General features: G+C 39.7%; 1 protein-coding gene across 1 annotated transcript in view; it reads left to right on the plus strand.

The window, feature by feature from the left end:
* ERC2 (ELKS/RAB6-interacting/CAST family member 2) overlaps positions 1 to 21350 on the plus strand; it is a 754764-nt gene that overhangs the window by 226466 nt on the left and 506948 nt on the right. Inside the window, exons 6-7 of the mRNA XM_084633053.1 lie at positions 6907 to 7062; positions 15392 to 15559. Of these exons, the coding sequence (XP_084489179.1) occupies positions 6907 to 7062; positions 15392 to 15559 (324 nt within the window). The remainder of the gene's footprint in view (positions 1 to 6906; positions 7063 to 15391; positions 15560 to 21350) is intronic.

Genomic DNA, 21350 nt, shown 5'->3' on the forward strand with positions numbered 1-21350 from the left:
TTAAAGGTGAACCAGAATATTTTCTACACTGTACTTTTAAAATCTATACAGACACTGTCTATTTATCATTATTTGTATTTCACTTTTTCCCTAAGGATTTTTTTCTTTTTGGCTCTCTTGCAATAGCTGTCATGCTGGGCTTATAATCAGTGAATATTTATCCCAAAAACCTGTTTTCTGTGAAATTAATAATGAAACCATGTCTATTCATAATAGGTTTGGTAATATCCTTTTTTTATAGAACTTAAATTTTGGGCCTAACCTTAAGGTGATACTATCACCTTAGAAAATAAATCTTTTCAGAAAAAAGGCAATGATCAAATGCTCAAATATTGACATAAAAAAACACATGAAACTAAAGGCTCTATTTCTCAATTGAGGGAATAGAAACATACTATGTGATGTGTGTGTTCAATTAAAACTGATCAAGACAGATTGAATTTGCAATTTCAAATATCGAATACTGCCATCGAGTGCTTGTGAACAATCTACAGAGTTATTCACGGAAATAGTTTGATGAATGCTTTTAAGTAACAAATACATTTGGGAATAGTGATTTGCTTGCTGACATGAACAGAAAAAGAGGCAAAATGCCCTGAATAAATTATGTCTTGCAGATTATTTGCCCAGCTCTATATTTTACAGTGTATGTGTCAGGCAATATGCTACCAGCAGTTTTGTCATAATGTTCTGGGATATATGAGTCATTATCACTGGAAACTAATCTGAAGAGTCAGCCTAGTACTACTTCAACTTTTCTCTGCATAATCAGGACAATCCTATATTAATTAATTCTCTTAATTTATGCTTCAAGGCAAAAATTTAACGCTGCTGGGACCAGTAAAGAAGGAATCTTCTCCCAGGCCAAATATAGGATTGCACTGTTAGGTAGGGTGATTAATGGGGGAGGAGAGATGTCCCTTCCTCTGAAGCATTGGCAACTGTTGGAAGTAGTGTACCAATTCTGATTAATAGTCTGAGTCAGTATAGAAAGTCCTGCTACATATTTCTGTGTCTGTTAACAGGGTTTGGAAGGCCTAACTTCAATCACGGATGCCATATTTTTGGAGAACTCAGAAGAGTTATTAGTCCTAGTAATATTATACTTCTTCCTTCATCTTACTGTAGCCAAACCTTCTGTCTTTGTGATTCAAGCCCCAAGCTCTGTGGCTTATCTATACCAACATCATTCCAACAATCCCAGATTTGGAATGCTGCTGGTGTAGATAAACCACAGGCTTGAAGAAGATACTGCATTTCAGTGGTTAATTTGTAATGAAAGAGGTGCTGGGGCTCAAGCAATTTTTTTACATTTATAACTGATGCAGCAAGCCCAGAGGTGCTGGGGCTATGAACTGTCATACCTAGAGGTGCTGAGGCTCAGCCCTGGCAAGCCCTTGAACAAATTAAGCGCTACTGCATCTGCTCTTCTTTCAGGTTGTTAGGTTGTCAAACCAAGTGTCTGTAAATTTAGCCCCAACTAACACTTGTTGAATTTTTTTGAGAGAACAGATTTCTGTCTGAAATGCTGATTCAACTGAATGGAAACCAGGGAGGCTGACTGGCTGGGCAGACTTCCTGCCAGTCTTCCCAGTTCCCTAGCAGCCCAGCTATCCTGATTCTCCATCTACCTGCCTCGTAGGTTTCCCAGCCTGCTCTGTTCCCCTGTAGCTTGCCTGATGGGACTCTTAGGCTGCCTGGCTGCCCAGCTGGTGAGCTAGCTTGCTGTAATGTAAATTCTTGAAAAATTTCATTTCAGTTCTTCCAAAATGGAATTTTTCAAAAATTTGTGTGCCGCAGAAAATTTTGCATTTCTGAGGTTTATATTCTGATTCTGAATGAAAAAAGATCAGTAATGTGACATTTTCCCACAACATAAGTCACAACACTCTGTTCGAGTAGAGACTAAAAATAAATGTTTGATTTCAGCACTCAGGGCTTATGTGAACAGATACATAAATAGCTACAAGGCATTAAGTGAGAAATTTCTTACAAGAGTTAAATTTTATGCCTCAGGGCATAAACTAACCAATGACGGTGAAAGTAGGGAGATGTAACCCCCGCCCCACCCAGGATAGAATTGCAGAATTAGTAAAACACAGTTACGAGTTTTTTGTTTTTTTTTATTTTGTCGTACTCTGGAGTAACGGGGAAAAGAAGATGCTAGAAATAGGATGTGGGGTTGCCTGGAGCAAATTGGTTTGCTCCTTTACGGAATTTTCCATGTTATAGGGTACGACAGTAGTTGTTTGTTTGTTCACCCTTGTCCCTTCTTAAGGCTGATCATAACCATGATAATTGGTGGCTCTTTTGTCCCCCCTCCCTTTTTTGGGGGAGATGATTTCACCAAAACAAGACGAATTCTATCAACAGGCACCTCCGTTTTTCTTTGTCTTACACTCCACCACACACTTTGTTCTTTCCTTCATCACAAAAGCCTTTCAGAAAAATGTTCTGCAGATAGCACAATAAATGCCTAATAATAGATGAGTTTTATCTGAGTAGGTAATGTAATGGCAAAGAGATTTTTCTGTTTGCTTCTTTCAGTACCTTAATTCTCCAAGCTCTTCTCATTGCGAATATGAATAATGTTGATCCTCTCGTCAAGATTTAGGTACCATGGTGATAAGCTATGATTCTGTCTATGGAAGCATGTCATATTAGAGCGTTTCACCTAATAAACTAGGTAATTTGGATGGCATTTTGCCTACATGATTAAATACAAAGGGAATTAATTAGATAAAATCACAAATTTTCCAGGATGTAACATTTTGTGTGACTTTGGTCTTTAACAAGACATTTTGTTTTAAACAGAAGGAAGAAAAGGCGCAAAAAACAAACCACCCACCATTTTCGATACTAAGATGGGAATGTCCGCACAGTTGTTTTTATAATTAATTCTGTTACATAACTGTTTGTGAGAGTCATCACCAAAGGGGGCGAAACCTGATATAATCTACAAGTAGAATGTAGAAATATTCCTTCCATGGAAGGAGAACCAGATATTCAATCTTAGAGTCATAGTATTAAAAATAGAAAATATTCTTACTGTTACCTTGTCATTCTTGAAGATTAGCCTCCTAAAACACTGCATGTCAGAGTAGCAAGCCTGAATGAACAGGTTTCTGTGGGAATTATGAGGAAGGTGATCAAGGAGGAAATAATCTTCTCTCCCAAAATGGAAGTGGAGGCTGAGCCATGCAGTATTGCTGGGTTATTGGAAGAATAGGAAACAGCTGTTTTCCCCAGCTATTGTGCAATGTTATAAGGAACTTCCTAACTCATATGTAGAAAATATGATTGTTAAATATGGTGGTTGCTTGCTACTGTTGCTAATGAATTAAATTTCTCTCCTCTCAGTTAAAATGGAGTAATGAATCAGATATCACAAGAAGATTTACATTATGCCTAAAACAGATTAAGACCCCGAATATGGTACTACTGCGAACAATGTGTAGCATACCTGGTAGTCATCCATGTGCTGAGGATGCAATCACTCACCAATGTCCTCACCATACAAGATCTGCTCAGTGCCCTTACTGGTCTACTTAGTGTTCTTCTGTTAGAGAGTGGCTCAATGACTCTGTAGTCTTCAGTTAATATCGTCTTACTTAGACTGGGAAATGCACATCACATAGCTTTGTACTTAAAAAAAAATAAAATAAAATATGTGCATAGTAATACACTATAAAAAGAGTCTTCTTTGCCAGTGTAAAAACCCTGAGCCAGATCCTGTGGCCAGCTCATCTTGCATATGGTACAGTTCAGAAGGGGTGTGGGAGTGTATACAAGGATGGTATACAGTTTGCCTTTGCATTTCATTCTGAGTTTGTGCTGGGCTTGTCCCTAAGTGTAAATTAAATCAACATGAAGGCTGCTCTAAAATGTGATTTCTGCCAAAATCTCCAGGACAGAAATTTGCAGGCCACAGGGAAGCCCCAGACACAGCTGTACAGAAGGAGAATGGTGTTGAAGCCACTCTATTGGCTCTATGCTACTGGATGATACCTTACACTAGGGTGATTCTCCTGTGGCAGGTTAAGCTGGCTTTATGGGCTGAATCTGTTGCTGGGCAGCACAAAACAGCTGCACTAATACTCAGTGATCTGGCCTCTCACAACTTCCTTTTGCTTGGTATGATGGGGTTTACAAACCCCACTTGGGCTGGAAAGGATTAATTAATTGCAATGAGCAACATCATCCCCAACCACTGCACCAGTAGTGGATGTCAGAACTGAGGGAAGGGGCTGAAAAGAGGAGAGCTTGCTCAGGTACAGCTGGCTGGGAAGGAGAGCAACTGCTCTCACTTGCGGTAGAAACCTGGCTGGAGCCAAAAACTGAATAAGGCTGCAGCCAGAAAGAGCCTCAGAAGAGGGAGGGCATGCCTAACATGGGAGTATTTGGGATCTGCCATGGTGGTTAAGCTACCTGAAGGGAAGTGGGGGAGGTCTGAGAGCAGAGGCTAGAGGGTGAATCGGTGAATAACTTCAGAATGGTTGAGAACTAAGCATAGCTGGGATTGAGAGTCATTTATTTCATGTTTGTTTGGGGATGTGACTTTGGACTTTTCTACCCCAGAAATGCAGGTGTTGAACTTTCATAGTAACTTGGCCAGAGTCATAAGCCACCAGAGTGGACTGGAAACCTTGATGGGGAAAACTGAGGCAGAGCCATTGCTGCCCCATGCTCTGCCACAGTGCTGTATAGGGCGCAGTGACCCAACAACATGTGGATTATAGAAAAATCTTTTTAAGAGGGAGTAATATAGGTACATATGACAGACATTATAATACTATATTGCATTTTGGCTAATTAATAGCAATATTTTCAAAAATGGAAAGTCAGTATCCTAAATCCCAAATTAATCTCCTAAATAAGTGTCTCGATTTATCTTATTTTAGAACAGTGACATACACAATCAAATCTATAATCCCCAAAATTTAGAGTAAGGATAGGTATTCAGCAACTATTCCCACTTTCCTGACAATAAGTGTCCCTCTTTCAAAATATACAACCCTTATCACTAAGTGGAATTACTGAGAAGAAAGGCCCTCTAAATTGTAAGGATAACTTTGAAAATAGGTCTTTGGATCCAGCAAGCAGGTACCATCAAACATCTACTACCAGATATGGAATGTCTCCATCGATGGGTACAGCCCTGATGTCATAACCCCTCAGAAGATGTCAAATAAGCTGACGTTCTGTGCTCCTCTTGCCAACTAGCTATTGCTATGTAAGAGACTTTCCAATAGCTTGTAGCACTCTAAAGATTCACGCAGTGACCATATGTTATTGCAGATATTAGAGGCAATATTGGCCAGTTGATAGTTGGGGTCTATCCATTAAAGGTAATATTTCACAAGGCAGTCTCTTGTTTATAACAATAGTTGGTGAAATTTGAAAGGTTCAAAGTTTCATTTTGGGTTAGTAATCAAAAGTTCAGATGCTTATCAGAGCTGTATCCAGGTTATCCAACCTCTGAAATTGCAAATTTAGCCTGACCGTATCCTGAAAACAGGCTTTGCTATCATGCAAAAGTTTGGGTGCTGACTACTTTAAGACAGTCTGTAGGTAGTGTAGGAATAACCTTTTTTTAATATTGCAGAACTTCAGCTTCTGGCTAAAGACAGGCAGTACAGTCAACTGAAAACAGAAACAAAGTTTTATTTTACTACAGAGGTTCAAATTTAGTTGTCTTGGGAAAAGGTTTGGTTGAACTTGTATTTTTTGTGGGAGAAAATGGATAAAATCCTGACTTCGTTATAGTCAATAGGCCTTCTGCCATTGACTTCAGTGGGGCAAGGATTTTATCCCAGTTTTTAATATGTCTTGGCTACTTTGTATTCTTGGACTTAATTTTTCTGCGCTTGATCCATGGAGAATTTGTTCCCTAATAGATGTTTGAAAACAGATTGCCAACTGAGTCATTTTGCTATATTCTTTCAAAGTGAAAGTTGTGTGAGAAGGTATTATAAGTCCTAATGATCTCTATCCATCCCCAAGTGAGTAGATTTTTTTAGTTTCCAGACAACAAATGAAAATGAGAGCTGAATCACTGGATTTTTTAAGTGCTGTACTGGCACAAGCTGATAACCAGTCTATGAGGTGACATATAATCCGTGGTATATGAGGTAGCATTTCTGTTGCATATTAACTTGGTTACATACTGTTTGTAAAGCTCTTTGAGACTGTAGGATGAAAAGTATATATCCTGCCCGTGGCTATATGTGGGTATACCAGTGGAGGAAATGGACATAAGGAGACTCCTCTTGTTTCTCAAAACAGCAGGACAGGATTGTAACCTTGTGTTCGAGAGACCACTAGATTGAGAGGCCAGCCAGCTCCTGATAGCCCTGAGTAGTTGCAAGGCCTATAAGGTATTTCCATATACGTCTGGCCCTGCTATCCTCATCTACTGTCCTTCTTTTGTGTGCCTTCTAGGAAGTAGGGCAGGATTTTGCCCAGACTGTGCATGAGCATCAAAATGCTCATTCTTAATAGATACTAAAATAAAATCAAGCATTGTGCTGTCTTTCGTTTGAGAGCAGAGGTCCAAATTCTGTTTTCCCTTAAGCTACTGTCAGTGGAATTACCTAGGATTTACATCAATACACATATCATAGGTGCTGGAACTGGGCTACTGAGGGTGCTGCAGCTCCCTCTGGCTTGAAGTGGTTTCCGTTATACAGAGGATTGACAGTTTGGTTTAATGGCTCTCAGCACCCGCACTATACAAATTATTCCAGCACCCCTGCATCAATATAAATGAGAGCAGAATTTGTTCCAGTTTCTTGTGCTGGTGTATTAATATTGTACTACGTTGCTACAAATACTGCATTTTTAACATCCAGGTTTCATATAATTACAAAACATTCTCTCTCTTTATTTTTTAAATTTTTAATCCAGGACACAAAAATAGCTTCACTTGAACGCAATATAAGGGATCTCGAAGATGAAATACAGATGTTAAAGACAAACGGAGTTCTGAATATAGAGGACCGAGAAGAAGAGATCAAACAAATAGAAGTTTACAAGAGTCACTCAAAGTTCATGAAAAATAAGGTACAGTCTACTAATAAAATAGTTTAATGGTATTAAAATAATGTGAACAGAAGCTTTAACTGTACTCTTCAGTTTAAGCAGTCCTCTGTGAATTTGCTTATGGTAGATCTGCAGTACTTGGCACTGAAAGGAGTTGCTGCAGGAACCTTTTTTGGATTAAAAAAAAGGCGCTTGTAAGTATTGATTCAGGAGAGGTAGAGCGGAGGCTAATCTATCACACTTCAGTGGCAAAAACATTAATTTATTTACTACATTTCTCATGTTTTACTCTTCCTTATGTTTCTTTTTCTTTCCTACACATCTTATATATGGTCTCTTCATTTTCTCTTCTTTCAGCTTTATAACTCCTGCTTTCACTCCCCAAAGGCTGCTTTATGACTTTATTGGTTTCCATTCTGACCTACAATATATTCATACCATTTTAATTGTTAATTTTTTCATTACCTTGATAATGGTATTGTGGTTAGTATCACTATGCCATAAATGATGCTGAGTTGTTGTTTCCATTGTAAATGTATGTTACATGTACAGTATTTTAAAATTCTAATAGTTTTAAAAAATTTAATTTTATAAGTCATGGAATCATAGCCTATCAGGGTTGGAAAGGACCTCAGGAGGTCATCTAGTCCAACCCCCTGCTCAAAGCAGGACCAATCCCCAACTAAATCATCCCAGCCAGGGCTTTGTCAAGCCTGACCTTAAAAGCCTCCAAGGAAGGAGATTCCACCACCTCCCTAGGTAATGCATTCCAGTGCTTCACCACCCTCCTAGTGAAAAAGTTTTTCCTAATATCTAACCTAAACCTCCCCCACTGCAACTTGAGACCATTGCTCCTTGTTCTGTTATCTGCTACCACTGAGATCTAGATCCTTCCTCTTTGGAACCCCCTTTCAGGTAGTTGAAACCAGCTATCAAATCCCCCCTCATTCTTTTCTTCTGCAGACTAAATAATCCCAGTCCCATCAGCCTCTCCTCATAAGTCATATGCTCCAGCCCCCTAATCATTTTTGTTGCCCTCCGCTGGACTCTTTCCAATTTTTCCACATCCTTCTTGTAGTGTGGGGCCCAAAACTGGACACAGTACTCCAGAGGAGACCTCACCAATGCTGAATAGAGGGGAATGATCACGTCCCTCGATCTGCTGGCAATGCTCCTACTTATACAGCCCAAAATGCCGTTAGCCTTCTTGGGAACAAGGGCACACTGTTGACTCATATCCAGCTTCTCATCCACTGTAACCCCTAGGTCCTTTTCTGCAGAACTGCTACTGCCTAGCCACTCAGTCCCTAGTTTGTAGCAGTGCATGGGATTCTTCCATCTTAAATGCAGGACTCTGCACTTGTCCTTGTTGACAGGTTTCAGAGTAACAGCCGTGTTAGTCAGTATTCGCAAAAAGAAAAGGAGTACTTGTGGCACCTTAGAGACTAACCAATTTATTTGAGCATGAGCTTTCGTGAGCTACAGCTCACTTCACTTCATTGTTGAGGGTGCAGTCCACGACATCCTCCAGATCATTAATGAAGATATTGAACAAAACTGGAATTGAATAATTCTGATAGTTTGCACTTACACAGTGCCTTTAACTTAAGAATCTCGAAACATTTTACAAAGGTTGATACACATTATTATCCTCAATTTACAGATGTGTATATATATAGAGAGACTAAATGAATTGGCTAAGGTCACACACCAGTTAGTAGTGAAGTTTGGAATAGAACCCCAGGGACCTACCTCCTAGACTCACTAAACAATACAGCCACTCAGTTATTTTAAAATAATCAAACTTCAGCTTGGCACCTAACTTGTGATTCCAGCTGCATGTTTTTACCACACTTAATTTACATTTGTTTGGCTGTGTTGTAGTTAAAGAGCAGTCCCAACATTTTATTTTTGTACTTTCGGATTACTTTTTCCGATTCTCTTTCCTCAACCAATTTAATTTTTTTAAATAGTTTTTTTAAAAATACAAACATTGATGAGTTTATTCCAAAATTTGTGTTTCTGATTATATTCTTCTTTGTTTATAAAGTAACAAGGTACTGATAGGGAGCAACCTTCTACAATACAGGTGTACGGTGATCAGATTTTTAAAGTGGAGAAACCAGGACAGCAGTGATGGGGTGGTGGTGGGGGGGGGGGGCGGGGAATGAAACATTCACATAGATGAATCTCGGGAAGTGGGGAAAGAAGGCATTTTACCTATAAGTTCCTTTAAGATGAGAAGGAGCAGTGAGTGGGGAGGGGAATGCGGGAGAGGAAGGACAGCTGGCTGACTATTTATAATGAAGTTGAGACTGACCATAATAAACAGAGTAAAGCTGGTCAAAAGCATTGTAGCAATTTTGGTTGTGAAACTACATTTTTTTTTCTTGATTTTTTTTTTTTTTGCATTCATTCCTCTGCATCCAACATCTATTTTTATGTGAAATTTTGTGGGGCTGATAATTTTTGGAAAAGCCCCTTTTGTGCTTAAATGTGTAGCTAGGAATTTTGAAAAAGCTGCTGAAGGGGGCAGTGCTACATCTGCTTCTGCGGAACCCACATGATTTGGTGGAGAATCATAGAAATGTTGGACTGGAAATGACCTTGATAGGTCATCTAGTCCAGTCCCCTGCACTGAGACAGGCCTAACTATTATATAGACCATTCCTGAAAGATATTTATTTAACCTGTTCTTAAAACCTCCAGGGATGGAGATCCATAATCTCCCTAGGTAATTTGTTTCGGTTCTTAACCGCCTTGACAGTTAGGAAGTTTTTCTTAATGTCTAACGTAAATCTCCCTTGCTGCAACTTAAGTCCATTACTTCTTGTCCTGTCCTCACTGGTTAAGGAGAACTATTTATCACCCTCCTCTTTATAACAACCTTTTATGTATTTGAAAACTGTTATTTCCCTTCTCAGTCTTCTTTTCTCCAGCTTAAACAAACCCAGGTTTTTTTTTCAGTCTTTCGTTATAAGTCATATTTTCTAGACCTTTAATAATTTTTGTTGCTGTCTTCTGGACTTTCTCCAGTTTATCCACATCTCTCCCAAAATGTGGTGCTCAGAACTGGACACAGTATTCAAGTTGAGGCTTTATTAGTGCTGAGTAGAGTGGAAGAATTAATTCTCATGGCATGATTATTACAACACTGCTGCTAATATATCCCACAGTTATGGTGGGTTTTTTGCAACATTATTAAATTGACGACTCTCATCCACTATGATCCCCAGATCCTTTTCTGAAGTGCTCCTTCCTAGGCAGTCATTTCTCATTTTGTATTTGTGCAATTGATTATTCCATCCTGTTTATAGTACTTTGCATTTGTCCTTATTAAATTTCATCCTATTTATTTCAGACCATTTCTCCAGTTTGTCAAGATCGTTTTGAATTCTAATCCTGTCCTCCAAAGCACTTGAAACCCCTCCCAGCATGGTATTGTCCACAAACTTTATAAGTGTGCTTTCTATGCCATTATCCAAATAATTTATGAAGATATTGAATAGAATCAGACCCAGGACATATCCCTGTGGGACCCCACTCAAAAGGCCCTTCCAGTTTGATTGTGAACCATTGATAACTACTTTCTGTTTGTGTTTTCAACCAGTTGTATACTCGCCTTTTAGTAGGTTCATCTAGGCTATATTTTTCTAGTTTGTTCATGAGAAATTCATGAGACAGTGTCAAAAGCCTTACTGTAGTCAAGATACAGTAAAAGCTGTTTTATCCAGAATGTTTTGGGGATTAGAGGTGCTGATAAGTAAAAAATGCCAGTTAACAAAGAGGAAAGGAGTTTGGATGCGGGGGGAGGGAGAAAGGGGGGAGGGTTCGGGTGCGGGAGTGGGTGTGGGCTCTGGGAGGGAGTTTGGGTGCAGGAGGGGATCTGAGGTATGGGAGGGGATGCGGGGTGCCGGATCCAGGGGGTGCTTACTTTGGGTGATTCCCCTCAAGCGGTGACCTGTCCCAGTTGCTCCTAGGCGGAGGTGCAGCAGGCGGCTCTGCACATGCCCCTGCCCTGCCCTGAGCACTGCCTCTGCAGCTTCCATTGGCTTCTAGACAAATCATTTTACTCTCTGAGTCTTAGTTATACCGACCATAAAATGGAGACAATGAGAACAATTATCATTGTATGGTATTAAAGGTATTAGGATTTGCCAGCTCAGAAAATACCTTAATTTTAGAAAGTGTGGGATCTCCTGTATCTTCAGTATCCCATGCCACCTGCCATGTTTTAGCTAATGTCTTAGATTCTTCCCACTGGAGAAATGAAAGCTTATGGCCCTTTTGGCAGCTTACTTTATTTTTAAAGGTTTTTTTTTTTAGCACTTTTTATGTTCAATACAGTCTTTTAAAACTCATAAGTGGGGTTACCCTTAGTGAGATTACAGTATGCTTTCACATGTGGTTAACCTAGAAGTATGCAGTTCAGTGACTTACAATGTAATTACTACAATATCTCAGAAAATATATTGAAGCTTTTAAGGTATAAATAATGTCCAAAATCTTGTATATAAAGGGGGAGTTCCAGTGTTACTGAGAGGAAGAGGTTCAATATATTTCTTTTCTCTAAAGAGCGGATGAATGAGAAGAAGACTGTTATACCTACCATTGTTTCATCATGACCTTCAGATCAGTACTTGGATAAGTATGTCACATTCTGATGAAACACTGTACACCTTCTTTCACCAGCCCTGTCCTTCCTCTTACAACTGAGATTTGCAGAAAAAGATACTAGTTCTGCCATTCATCAGAGAACCTTTCACGGTGGAAAAAGTATTTATATGGCTGTCAGCAAGCAGATCTTATTATACCTGGTCTGTCGAACCTGAGATTGCTGATAAGAAGTTTTGATAAATATAAGTCCTGATTGATGCCAAGCAATAGAACAAGGCTCTTTTCATGGTTAGGTGTTAGAATTCTCTTTATACTATTATACTTAAAGAATAGGTATTTAGTTTACATCTCTTCTTAATTTAAATCTAGAAAGGAAGGTGTATCAGCTGCATGAAGACCATTAGTGAACATTGCATTTGTACAGCATCAAGGTATTTTCTTCGTAAAGTCTAACACACTAATAATAAACACACACCTCCAAACTTCTCCAGAGAATGAGAGGGTCAGGAATAAAGACAATTAGTGATCCTGGGGTACCATATATGGTATCTTCAATCTAGCAGAGAAAGGTAAAATACTATCTAATAGCTAGAAATTGAAGCTAGACAAATTCAGACTGGAAATAATGGTGTATATCATTAACAGTGAGGGTAATTAACCACTGGAACAGTTTGTCAAGGGTCATGTGGATTCTCCATCACTGGCCACTTTAAATGAAGTTTGGCTGGTTTTCTAAAAATATGCTCGAGAAATTATTTTGGGGAAGTTCTGGGGCTTGTGATGTGTTATAGAGGAGGTTAGACTAGATGATCACAATGGGTCCCTTCTGGACTTGGATCTAGAATCTATATCCAGACATCCAGGTAAATCTTCATTGTAGTCTTTATTTCTAACTCACACGGAAATTGTGGTCATTGTTTTACTTTGACTCCAATAGGGGGGCGTGAGTTCTCACTGGATCATGTCAACATTCTTCTTACATTCACCTTGATGTTTAATGGAGTGGGAATGCAACCACTTCAGCGAGGACAAAGAATTGTTTAAAGAAGTGCATAACTTTTTACAGGGAACCATACTGTACAAGAATCTTTTAACAACTGAATGTATCAGATAAAAATTGTGAGGTCTTGTTCTGTCCTGGATATTTCTTTTTAAGGGAGACATCCCAGCTCTTGCATTCTTTTTCATTTTTATTTTCATTTTTGTTTTATTTTATTTTAATTTTATTAAAGAGTTTGCCGCAGACACTGGTATCCTAACTTGGATCTGTTCTTTTGTATTTGGGACCTGTAACACATTTTCTTGAACTCCTTACAGTGCACAGATCTTCAAACCGGAACTGCATGCTAATGAGCAGAGAGTTTCTGAGCAATGAGGAGCATATCTGTGATGAAAATGAAGCCATTTTCCTTGGCTGTTTATTTCTCAGAGTGTTGGTAGTGTCATGAACAAAGCTGTGAAAAGCTTCCAGTAGAGATTAGGTGTGTGTGATGTCCACAAGGGTCTAGTATAAAACATGTAATACAATTAGATTGGCCTCAGATCTAGGGTTCCTCCTTTATATTATGTACTCAGATTTTCCCAGTCTATATTTTGAGTACCTTTTTGTTTTAGTTTCCGCATTTTCTTACATGTGCTGGCAAAATAAATAAATGATGGGGAGGAGAGAAGAAGGTTTACTTTCAAGCTGAATTTTTTTTCTTTCTTGAGTAGTTTTGGGATACATGTTTTATGTTTCTCTTTACTTTTCCCAACATCTGTTTTTTTTCTACACTCCTTTTTCTTTCTTTTGCTAAATTAAGACTATAAAGGCTATTGCTTTAGCTTCCTGTATAGATTAGGATTTTGTGCAATAGACAAAGGGTGACCAGCCAAATTCTCCAATCTAGTGGATACAAAATGTTCTGAAACCTGTGAAGAGAAAAAGAGAATAACCCTAAATGTGTAATTCAGAATTATGGCTGTGATATATTATTGTGTTTTGATTTTGAGGATATGGTTAAACATGACAAACTTTTATTTTCTGGGCTACCACTCCCTTCAGCTCTAGATTTAACCTCATCCCAAGTGGCCTTTGGGATTAAATTGAAAGGAGAGAATGGATAGGGCAATTCCAGCTCCTCTTTGGTCACTTTCATAGCATTTAAACTTTGATTTAAAATAAAAATTCCTGGCCCTTTTGGTTGTGAGGAAAAACTTTTAAATGAAAACCAAGAGCCTGCCACAGTTAGCAGAGGGACAGACTGAAATAATATCTCTGAAAAGTTGCTGCCCATTCAGCCCCATGCAGGCTAAAGTTATTTGGTAATTTAAATAGCTAATATTAAGTATCTCACAATAAAGTATTTGAGTAGCTAATTTGCTGGTCCACTGTTGTCACACAGAAGTTTGAGAAGAAGAATACCTGTTATGTGATCTTATATTTAGGATTGTTCTTTATAATATATTCTCCAGTGCTTTGACCAATTTTAAATGTTTGAAATACTCAGTCTTTTCCATCCCAGGACACCTTCTTCCATTTAGCAATATGGGAAGGGCAGGGTAGCTGTGATCCTTCTGACACCTGTTAATGAGCATCAGGTTGAGAACCCCTGTCGTAAATGATGGGATTTCCACAACTTTTACAGTCTAATAGACTTACCATTTGGAATTTTTTTCCCCAATTCTCTCCTTCTCCCCGCCCCATCCAACCTTTTCTTAATTATGACTTTTTCCTTCGGCTTTCCTGTTACTGGTGAGCTCCGCATGAGTTGTCAGGGAAGGAAAATGGAGGGTGAAGGACATTAACTGTGTGGCAAGTGGAAGATGGTTAGAGTTCTATCACTCTGTTCTCCACCCCCTGGTTAAATTCCTCATCTACAGCTAGTTCTTACTGCCACGCTCATAACCTGGGCTCACCCCAGCCAATAGTAATGATAACTGTGGTCTTGTAGGGAGTATGGTGTTGCATTCAATCTACACATGCATGAAAGCTTTATGTTTCCTTTGTATAGAAACCATTCAAAATAAAATGGACAATTAACAAGCCCATCACAACATGTGGTGTACCTCATCCAGTGCATCAAATGCACCAACAACTACTATGTGGGTAAAACAAGAAAGTCACTCTACTCTCAAATGAATGCACACAGAAAAATGATAAATGACAAAAACATCCTATCAACTGTGAGTGAACACTTTTCACAAAACAATAACTCCATATCTGACCTCATCCTCAAAGGAGACCTGCACAACACCTTCAAAAGTTGATCTTGGGAGCTTAAATTCAAAACTGCTAGACATCAAAAATCATGGACTGAGTAGAGACACTGGATTTATGTCTCATTACAACAATCTATACCCCACTTACCCTCCTTTGTCCTCTAACTGCAAAAAATATTAATTGCTCACTTCACTGTGATGCTCTGATTACCTTTCCCAGACATAAAGAAGAGCTCTGTGGAGCTCGTAGGCTTGTCACTTTCACCACAGAGGTTGGTCCAATAAAAGACATTGCCTCACTCACTTCTTGTCTCTTATATCCGTGGACCAGCATGACTATAACAACACTGCAAACATAAACTTAATAGAAATTGTGGGTGCCGAGCATCTCAGGGTCAGAACCTTAATGCTTCTCTTGCCTCTCCAGAAGGTAACTGGGTTGCATCACAGGAGATTTATTCTCATCTCTCCAAACTCATGTGAGTATAAATTGGAGATTAATGATGTAAAACAATATTTTTTAATTTTGCAGATTGACCAATTGAAACAGGAACTTTCAAAGAAAGAATCAGAACTTCTCGCCTTACAAACTAAGCTTGAAACCCTTAGCAATCAGAATTCAGATTGCAAGCAACACATTGAAGTGCTTAAAGAGTCGCTTACTGCCAAAGAACAGAGAGCTGCCATACTTCAGACAGAGGTAAGTTATTTTCTCATCATACAATGCAATATAAGTGTTTAGTTAACAGAGTGTGTCAGGGTTAAAATGATGTATTAGTTACAAATCTTTGCAGAAGATATATTCTGGGCTTTTTTTCAATTTGTTAAAAATAGTGTAACAGCTTAGACCCTGCCATGTGCTAATACATTTAGCATATTTTCCTTATTACAGTATGTTAACACTGATCCTGCAGTTCTTGAAAAGAACCTACTGACTTCAGTAGCAGTCCTGCATGTGTTAGCATTGCAAGATTGGACCCATGTATGGAATCCACAACATTAAGGGTGTGTAGCTGTAGCTGAGATTTCCCTAGTCTTTAGTGAAATATATTTCCACTAAATTCATTTCTTCTTAATATTTTCACTCCTAATTTCAAATTGTCTTGACATAGTTTGGAACCTCAGACCTGTTTCCTCAGACCTAATGCTCATTTTTGTGTCTTCTATTGTACATTTCAATTCTAAAGAGAGAGGGCGTTTATATGTTTTGAAGGGTGCATAAATATAGGAGGGTTGTAGGTTATTGGTGTGAAGTCTTTGTTTCTTAGAAAATTAGCTTTGATTTTCAAATGTGAATAGATTGTTAATCCTAATAGACCAGTATATTAGGGTTTTTTAATGTGTAGTGTCTAAAGTACAGAGCTTGAAAATATAGATATTTAAATATGCTTTACGCAGTTGAGATGGTTTTCAAATGTGATTAAATAAACCATTTCAGTGTTAAAAATGGTCTTCTCCACAAAAATGGTCTTCCTTTTCCATGTCTGTTTTTTACTGTGAAGGTATGAAACACAAAATAAGAATTAAATTTATATTTTAACTGTTTTATTTGTAAGTTTTGAATTGGTGTGCATTTTAAAAGAACATGAACAGTTAGACACTGCATTTATAAAAGGAAAATAAACTCTTTACATTCAGGAAAGTAAACTAATTTAAATGGATTGGTTTCTTGCCTGATAGTTCAAAGTTTAATCCTAGGTAAAGGAATTCCAGGGGCCAAATATCACTTTAGTTCATCATATTCATGGAGAAAAGTTAGCTGACATTAATCTCTATTTTTAAAATATATATTCTGAGATTCTAGGTGTCTATTGAACTGCATGTCCCAGGATTCATCCTCTTACATGTTAATAAGGTACAAATAAAAATTTGAAATTGCAAATCTGCCTTCATCGGTCAAATAAAATAGAAGGAAACATAAATATAAAATCATGATGATAGAATAAGAGTAAAAACATCCTGCTGCCTACCACTACTTCAGAAAGAGCCACAGATCCCAAAGGAGACTGAGGCAGTCTTCTGGTTCTGGGTGTAGCCAGCTACACCTCCCCTTCCCATCACCATCCCCACAGCGCCTAGCAAATGCCTGTTCTGACTCATGTGTTCAGGACAATGATCCAGGAGTACCTTCTCCTTCCCCATTCCCCTGGTTTGGGGACTGACTGACCTGCTTTTATAATGTCTGAGACTCTATTACAATAGACAATTGGATCCTAAGCACTGTCCAATAAGATTATGCCATACAGTTCCTCTCTATCCACCCTTCCCACGTTGCTTTTCAGGGACCCCTTTCCCGAGACACCACTCTTTTAGCAGGTTCAGTCTCTACTGGCCTTTGGGGCTGTAGAGGAGGGCCTCCTGAAGCACTGGGGACAGGGATTCTAGTCCCAGTATTTCCTGGTTCCCAAACCCTTGGGAGACATATCCTCAGCCTCTGTAATCTTAACAAATATGTCTAATACATGAGATACCAGATGGTCACCCTGGCAACAATACTTCCTGCCTTAAACCACAATGACTGGTTTGTTGCCTGTACCTTCAGGATGCTTATTTTCATGTAGCAATTCTCTCAAACTGGTTTGCTGTGGTGGACCAACACTAGCCCTTTGGCCTGTTTTCTGCCCCTGGGGTCTTTATGAAATGGATGGTCACAGTAACAGTATACCTCAGGAAGAGGGGAATTCATATCTTCTGTTATCTGGATGATTGGTTACTGAGTGGCAAGTCAAGAGAGCATGTCCTTTGTCATATCTAGTTCACACTATGCCTACTCAATCATCTGTATCTCCTCTTAAACAGCGGGAGGTCAACTTTGGTTCCAACTCTAAGAATCAAGCTCATTGGGCCCTGATAGACTCTACGAATTCGAGAGCATTTCTGCTGACCAAATGATTCCAGGCAATCTGTCACTTATGTCTAGAGCTGAAGACCCAGCTTTCAACCACAGCCTGAGTATGCCTGAGGTCTCTAGCCCATATGGTTGCATGCACACAGGTAGTCCAATATGCCATGTGACTTTATCCTCTTCAAATGTGACTGAAGTCAGCCTATCGTCCATACTGTCATCCTTTAGACAGACTGGTGAGTCTTCCACTCCCAGTCCTGGATTTCTTGCAGTGGTGGATGGTTCAGGACTTGTGCCAGGGCATTCCCTTCACTTGGTCACCACCATCAGAACTATTGTCATCAATGGCTCCTTTAATAGTTTGGGGACTGCATCTGGGGTCACTGAAGGTTCAAGGCCTGTGGTCAGAATGTGAAACTTCTTTACATATCAATGTCCTGGAGCTTTATGCTATCTATGATTCTTGTCAGGCCTTTTAAGATCTCATCAGGGGCTCAGTGGTTTTCATGCTCACCAATAGTACCACTGTGATGTATTATATGAACAGGCAGTGGGGGAGCACACTCCAATGTGCTTTGTCAGGAGGCAATCAGGTTCTGGCAGTTTTGCACCAGGGAAAACATTACCCCCGTGGCTGATTGCTTGCCTGGGACCCACACTCATTGGGCAGATCACCTCAGCAGGAGTTTCTCCCTGAATCGCTAGTGATCTCTAAAGCCCAGCATCCTGCAGTCTGTCTTTGCACTCTGGGGCATGCTGACAATTGACCTGTTTGCTATGAGAGAAAACAAGAAATGCCAGTTGTTTTGTTCCCAAGGGGGGGGTCTCAGTTCAGGCTTGTTGATTGATGCTTTTCACTTGAGCTGGGAACTGGCACTTTTATATGTCATTCCTCCAATTCTGATCATCTTGAGATTTGTTTTCCAGTGCAGTCGAGACAATATTGGTTTTCCAACCTCCTCACATTGTTGGTCCAACCTTCCATATCCCTTCCTCTTCATCGTGACCTCCTGACTCAATAGCCCAGTCAGGATTTTCACCCAGCGATCAGTTCCCTGCATCTCACAGAATGGATGCTGCATGGTTACATGAGGAGGAGGAATGATGCTCGGAGGCAGTCCAACAGGTCTCGCTTAACGGTGGGAAGCTCTCTGCCAGGGTGGAAGTGGTTCTCAGTATGGTCATTAGCCTGGGGAGTTCAACCAACATGGGCTTGTATCCAGGACATCTTGGAGTACCTATTACACCTTCAGTCTTCTGGCCTTGTGATTAGTTCACTGAGGATCCACCTGTGTCAATTTCAGCATTTCATCCACCTATCCATGGGAAGTTTGTGTTTTCAAACCCTATGGCAGTGAGGTTCGTGAAAGATGTCGCTCATCTCCACCTATCCGGTTAAAGAGCTGGTTGCTTTAATATTATTTTAGTAGCTCTTACAGTATCTTTGTTTAAGCCTCTGGCAACTTCTTCTTATTCCCTTCTGTGTCAGAAAACTGCCTCACCTGTGGTGATAACATCTGCAAGGTGCGTGTGCGAGTTCTATGCTTTGATGGCAGAGCTTCCTTACATGCAATTTTCCAAAGACAAAGAAACCATGTGTCCGCACTTCTAGTTTTTCTCATATGTGGAATCCAAGTTTCATTTGAACCACATAGATCTACCAATGTTTTTTCCTAAGCCACATTCAATCCCAGAGGAGCAGTGGCTCCACACTCTGGATGTTAGGTGATGTCTAATATTTTATCTTGACAGAACTGAACCTTTCCATTCCTCACCACGCCTGTTTGTTTCCTGTGGAGACCGAATGACAGGCCTTCACAGAGAGTCTCCAGGTGGATAACTTCCTGTATCATGACAGCATAGTCCAGGTTACACCTCCTCAAGGGGTACGAGCTCATTTCACAGAGCTCCGGTGATATCAGCGACATTTGTAAATGACGTTGCTATATTGGACATTCGCAGGGTGACCACGTGGTCCTCTGTGCATATCTGTACAAACCACTGTGCCATTAAGGCTGCATCCAGATCAGATGCAAACTTTGGGAAAGCAGTCCTGTAATCCTGCTTTAAATAGTCTCCAAGCCCTATGTTCTGTGAGTACTGCTTGCAAGTCGCCCACATAGAATACGCAGCTGCATTTACTCAAAGAAGAAAAAATGGTTACCTACTTCTGTCACCCCTCCCCCCCATCTACTCTGCATCAGAGTCTGCACTTACAATATTTGGTGTGAAGGAGCTGAGAGGGTCAGGGTGGAGCCACCTTTATATGACCAGAGGAGGGGCTATGCCTGCAGGGCATGAGCATACCTCTACAGGTACTGCTAGGCAAAGTTATCCGGCTCCACTGCACAGGACACCCTGCCCCCCCATAGAACACATATCTGTATCACATCTCGAAGAACAACAGTTATAGGTAGTTAACCGTTTTATCACTGTCTTCTTTATTACATGTCCTTAACATATATGAAGACTGTTATCTGGTGTTTTCTCAGGACTAAACATGCCCGTTTTTTAATGTTTCCTCATTTGTCAGGTTTCTAATCCTTTTATCATTTTTATTTCTCTCCTCTGAATTCTCTCCAATTTGAGCACATCTTTCCTAAAGTGTGATGTCCAGAACTGGACACAATAATCCAGCTGAGGCCTCACCAGTACTGTGTAGAATGGGACAATTGCCTCCAATGTCTTTCCTATAATACTCATGTTAATACACCCCAGAATATTAGCCTTTTTTTTGCAACTGCATCACATTGACTCATATTCACTTTGTGATCCACTATAAAGCCCAGATCCTTTTCAGCAGTGCTACCACCCATTTTGTGGGTATTCATTTGACTTTTCTTAAGTGAAGTACTTTGCACTTGGGTCTTTATTGAAATTCATTTTGTTGATTTCAGACCAAGTCTCCAACTTGTCAGGGTTCTTTTGCATTTTAATGCTGTCCTCCAGGATTAACTGTAACCCTCACAGTTTGATGTAATCTGCAAATTTTATAGGTATACTCTCCACTCCATTATCGAAGTCATTAATGAAAATATTGAATAGAACCACACCCAGGAATGACCCCTGCAGTACTCCACTAGATAGGCCCTCCCAGTTTGACATTGGCCATTGAGTATGGTCTTTCAACTAGTTGTGCACCCACCTTATATTAAATGAAACTAGACTGCATTTCCCTAGTTTGCTTCTGACAATGTCATGTGGGACTATGACAAAAGCCTTATTAAAAGCAAGATATATCCTATATACTGCTTCCCTCTATCCACTAGGGCCAGCATCTCTGCCAAAGAAGGAAATTATGTTGGTTTGGCATGATTTGTCTTGACAAACCCATGCTGGCTATTCCTTATAATGTTATTATCTTCTAGGTGCATACAAATTGGTTGTTTATTAATTTGTTCCAGTATCCTTCCAGAGATCAAAGTTAGGCTGACTGGTCTGTAATTCCAGCATCCTTTGTTTCCCCCTTTTAAAGATATGTATTATATTTGCCCTTCTCCAGTCCTCTGGGACCTCGCCCATCCTCCATGAGTTCTCAAAGATAATTGCTAACAGTTCCAAGATTTTTTCAGCTAGTTCCTTAAATACCCTAGGAAGAATTTCATCAGGCCTTGCTGACTTGGATACATCTAACTTGCCTAAATAT

Source organism: Lepidochelys olivacea, assembly GCF_965140295.1.
Source record: "Lepidochelys olivacea isolate rLepOli2 genome assembly, chromosome: 7".
Taxonomy (NCBI): Eukaryota; Metazoa; Chordata; order Testudines; family Cheloniidae; genus Lepidochelys; species Lepidochelys olivacea.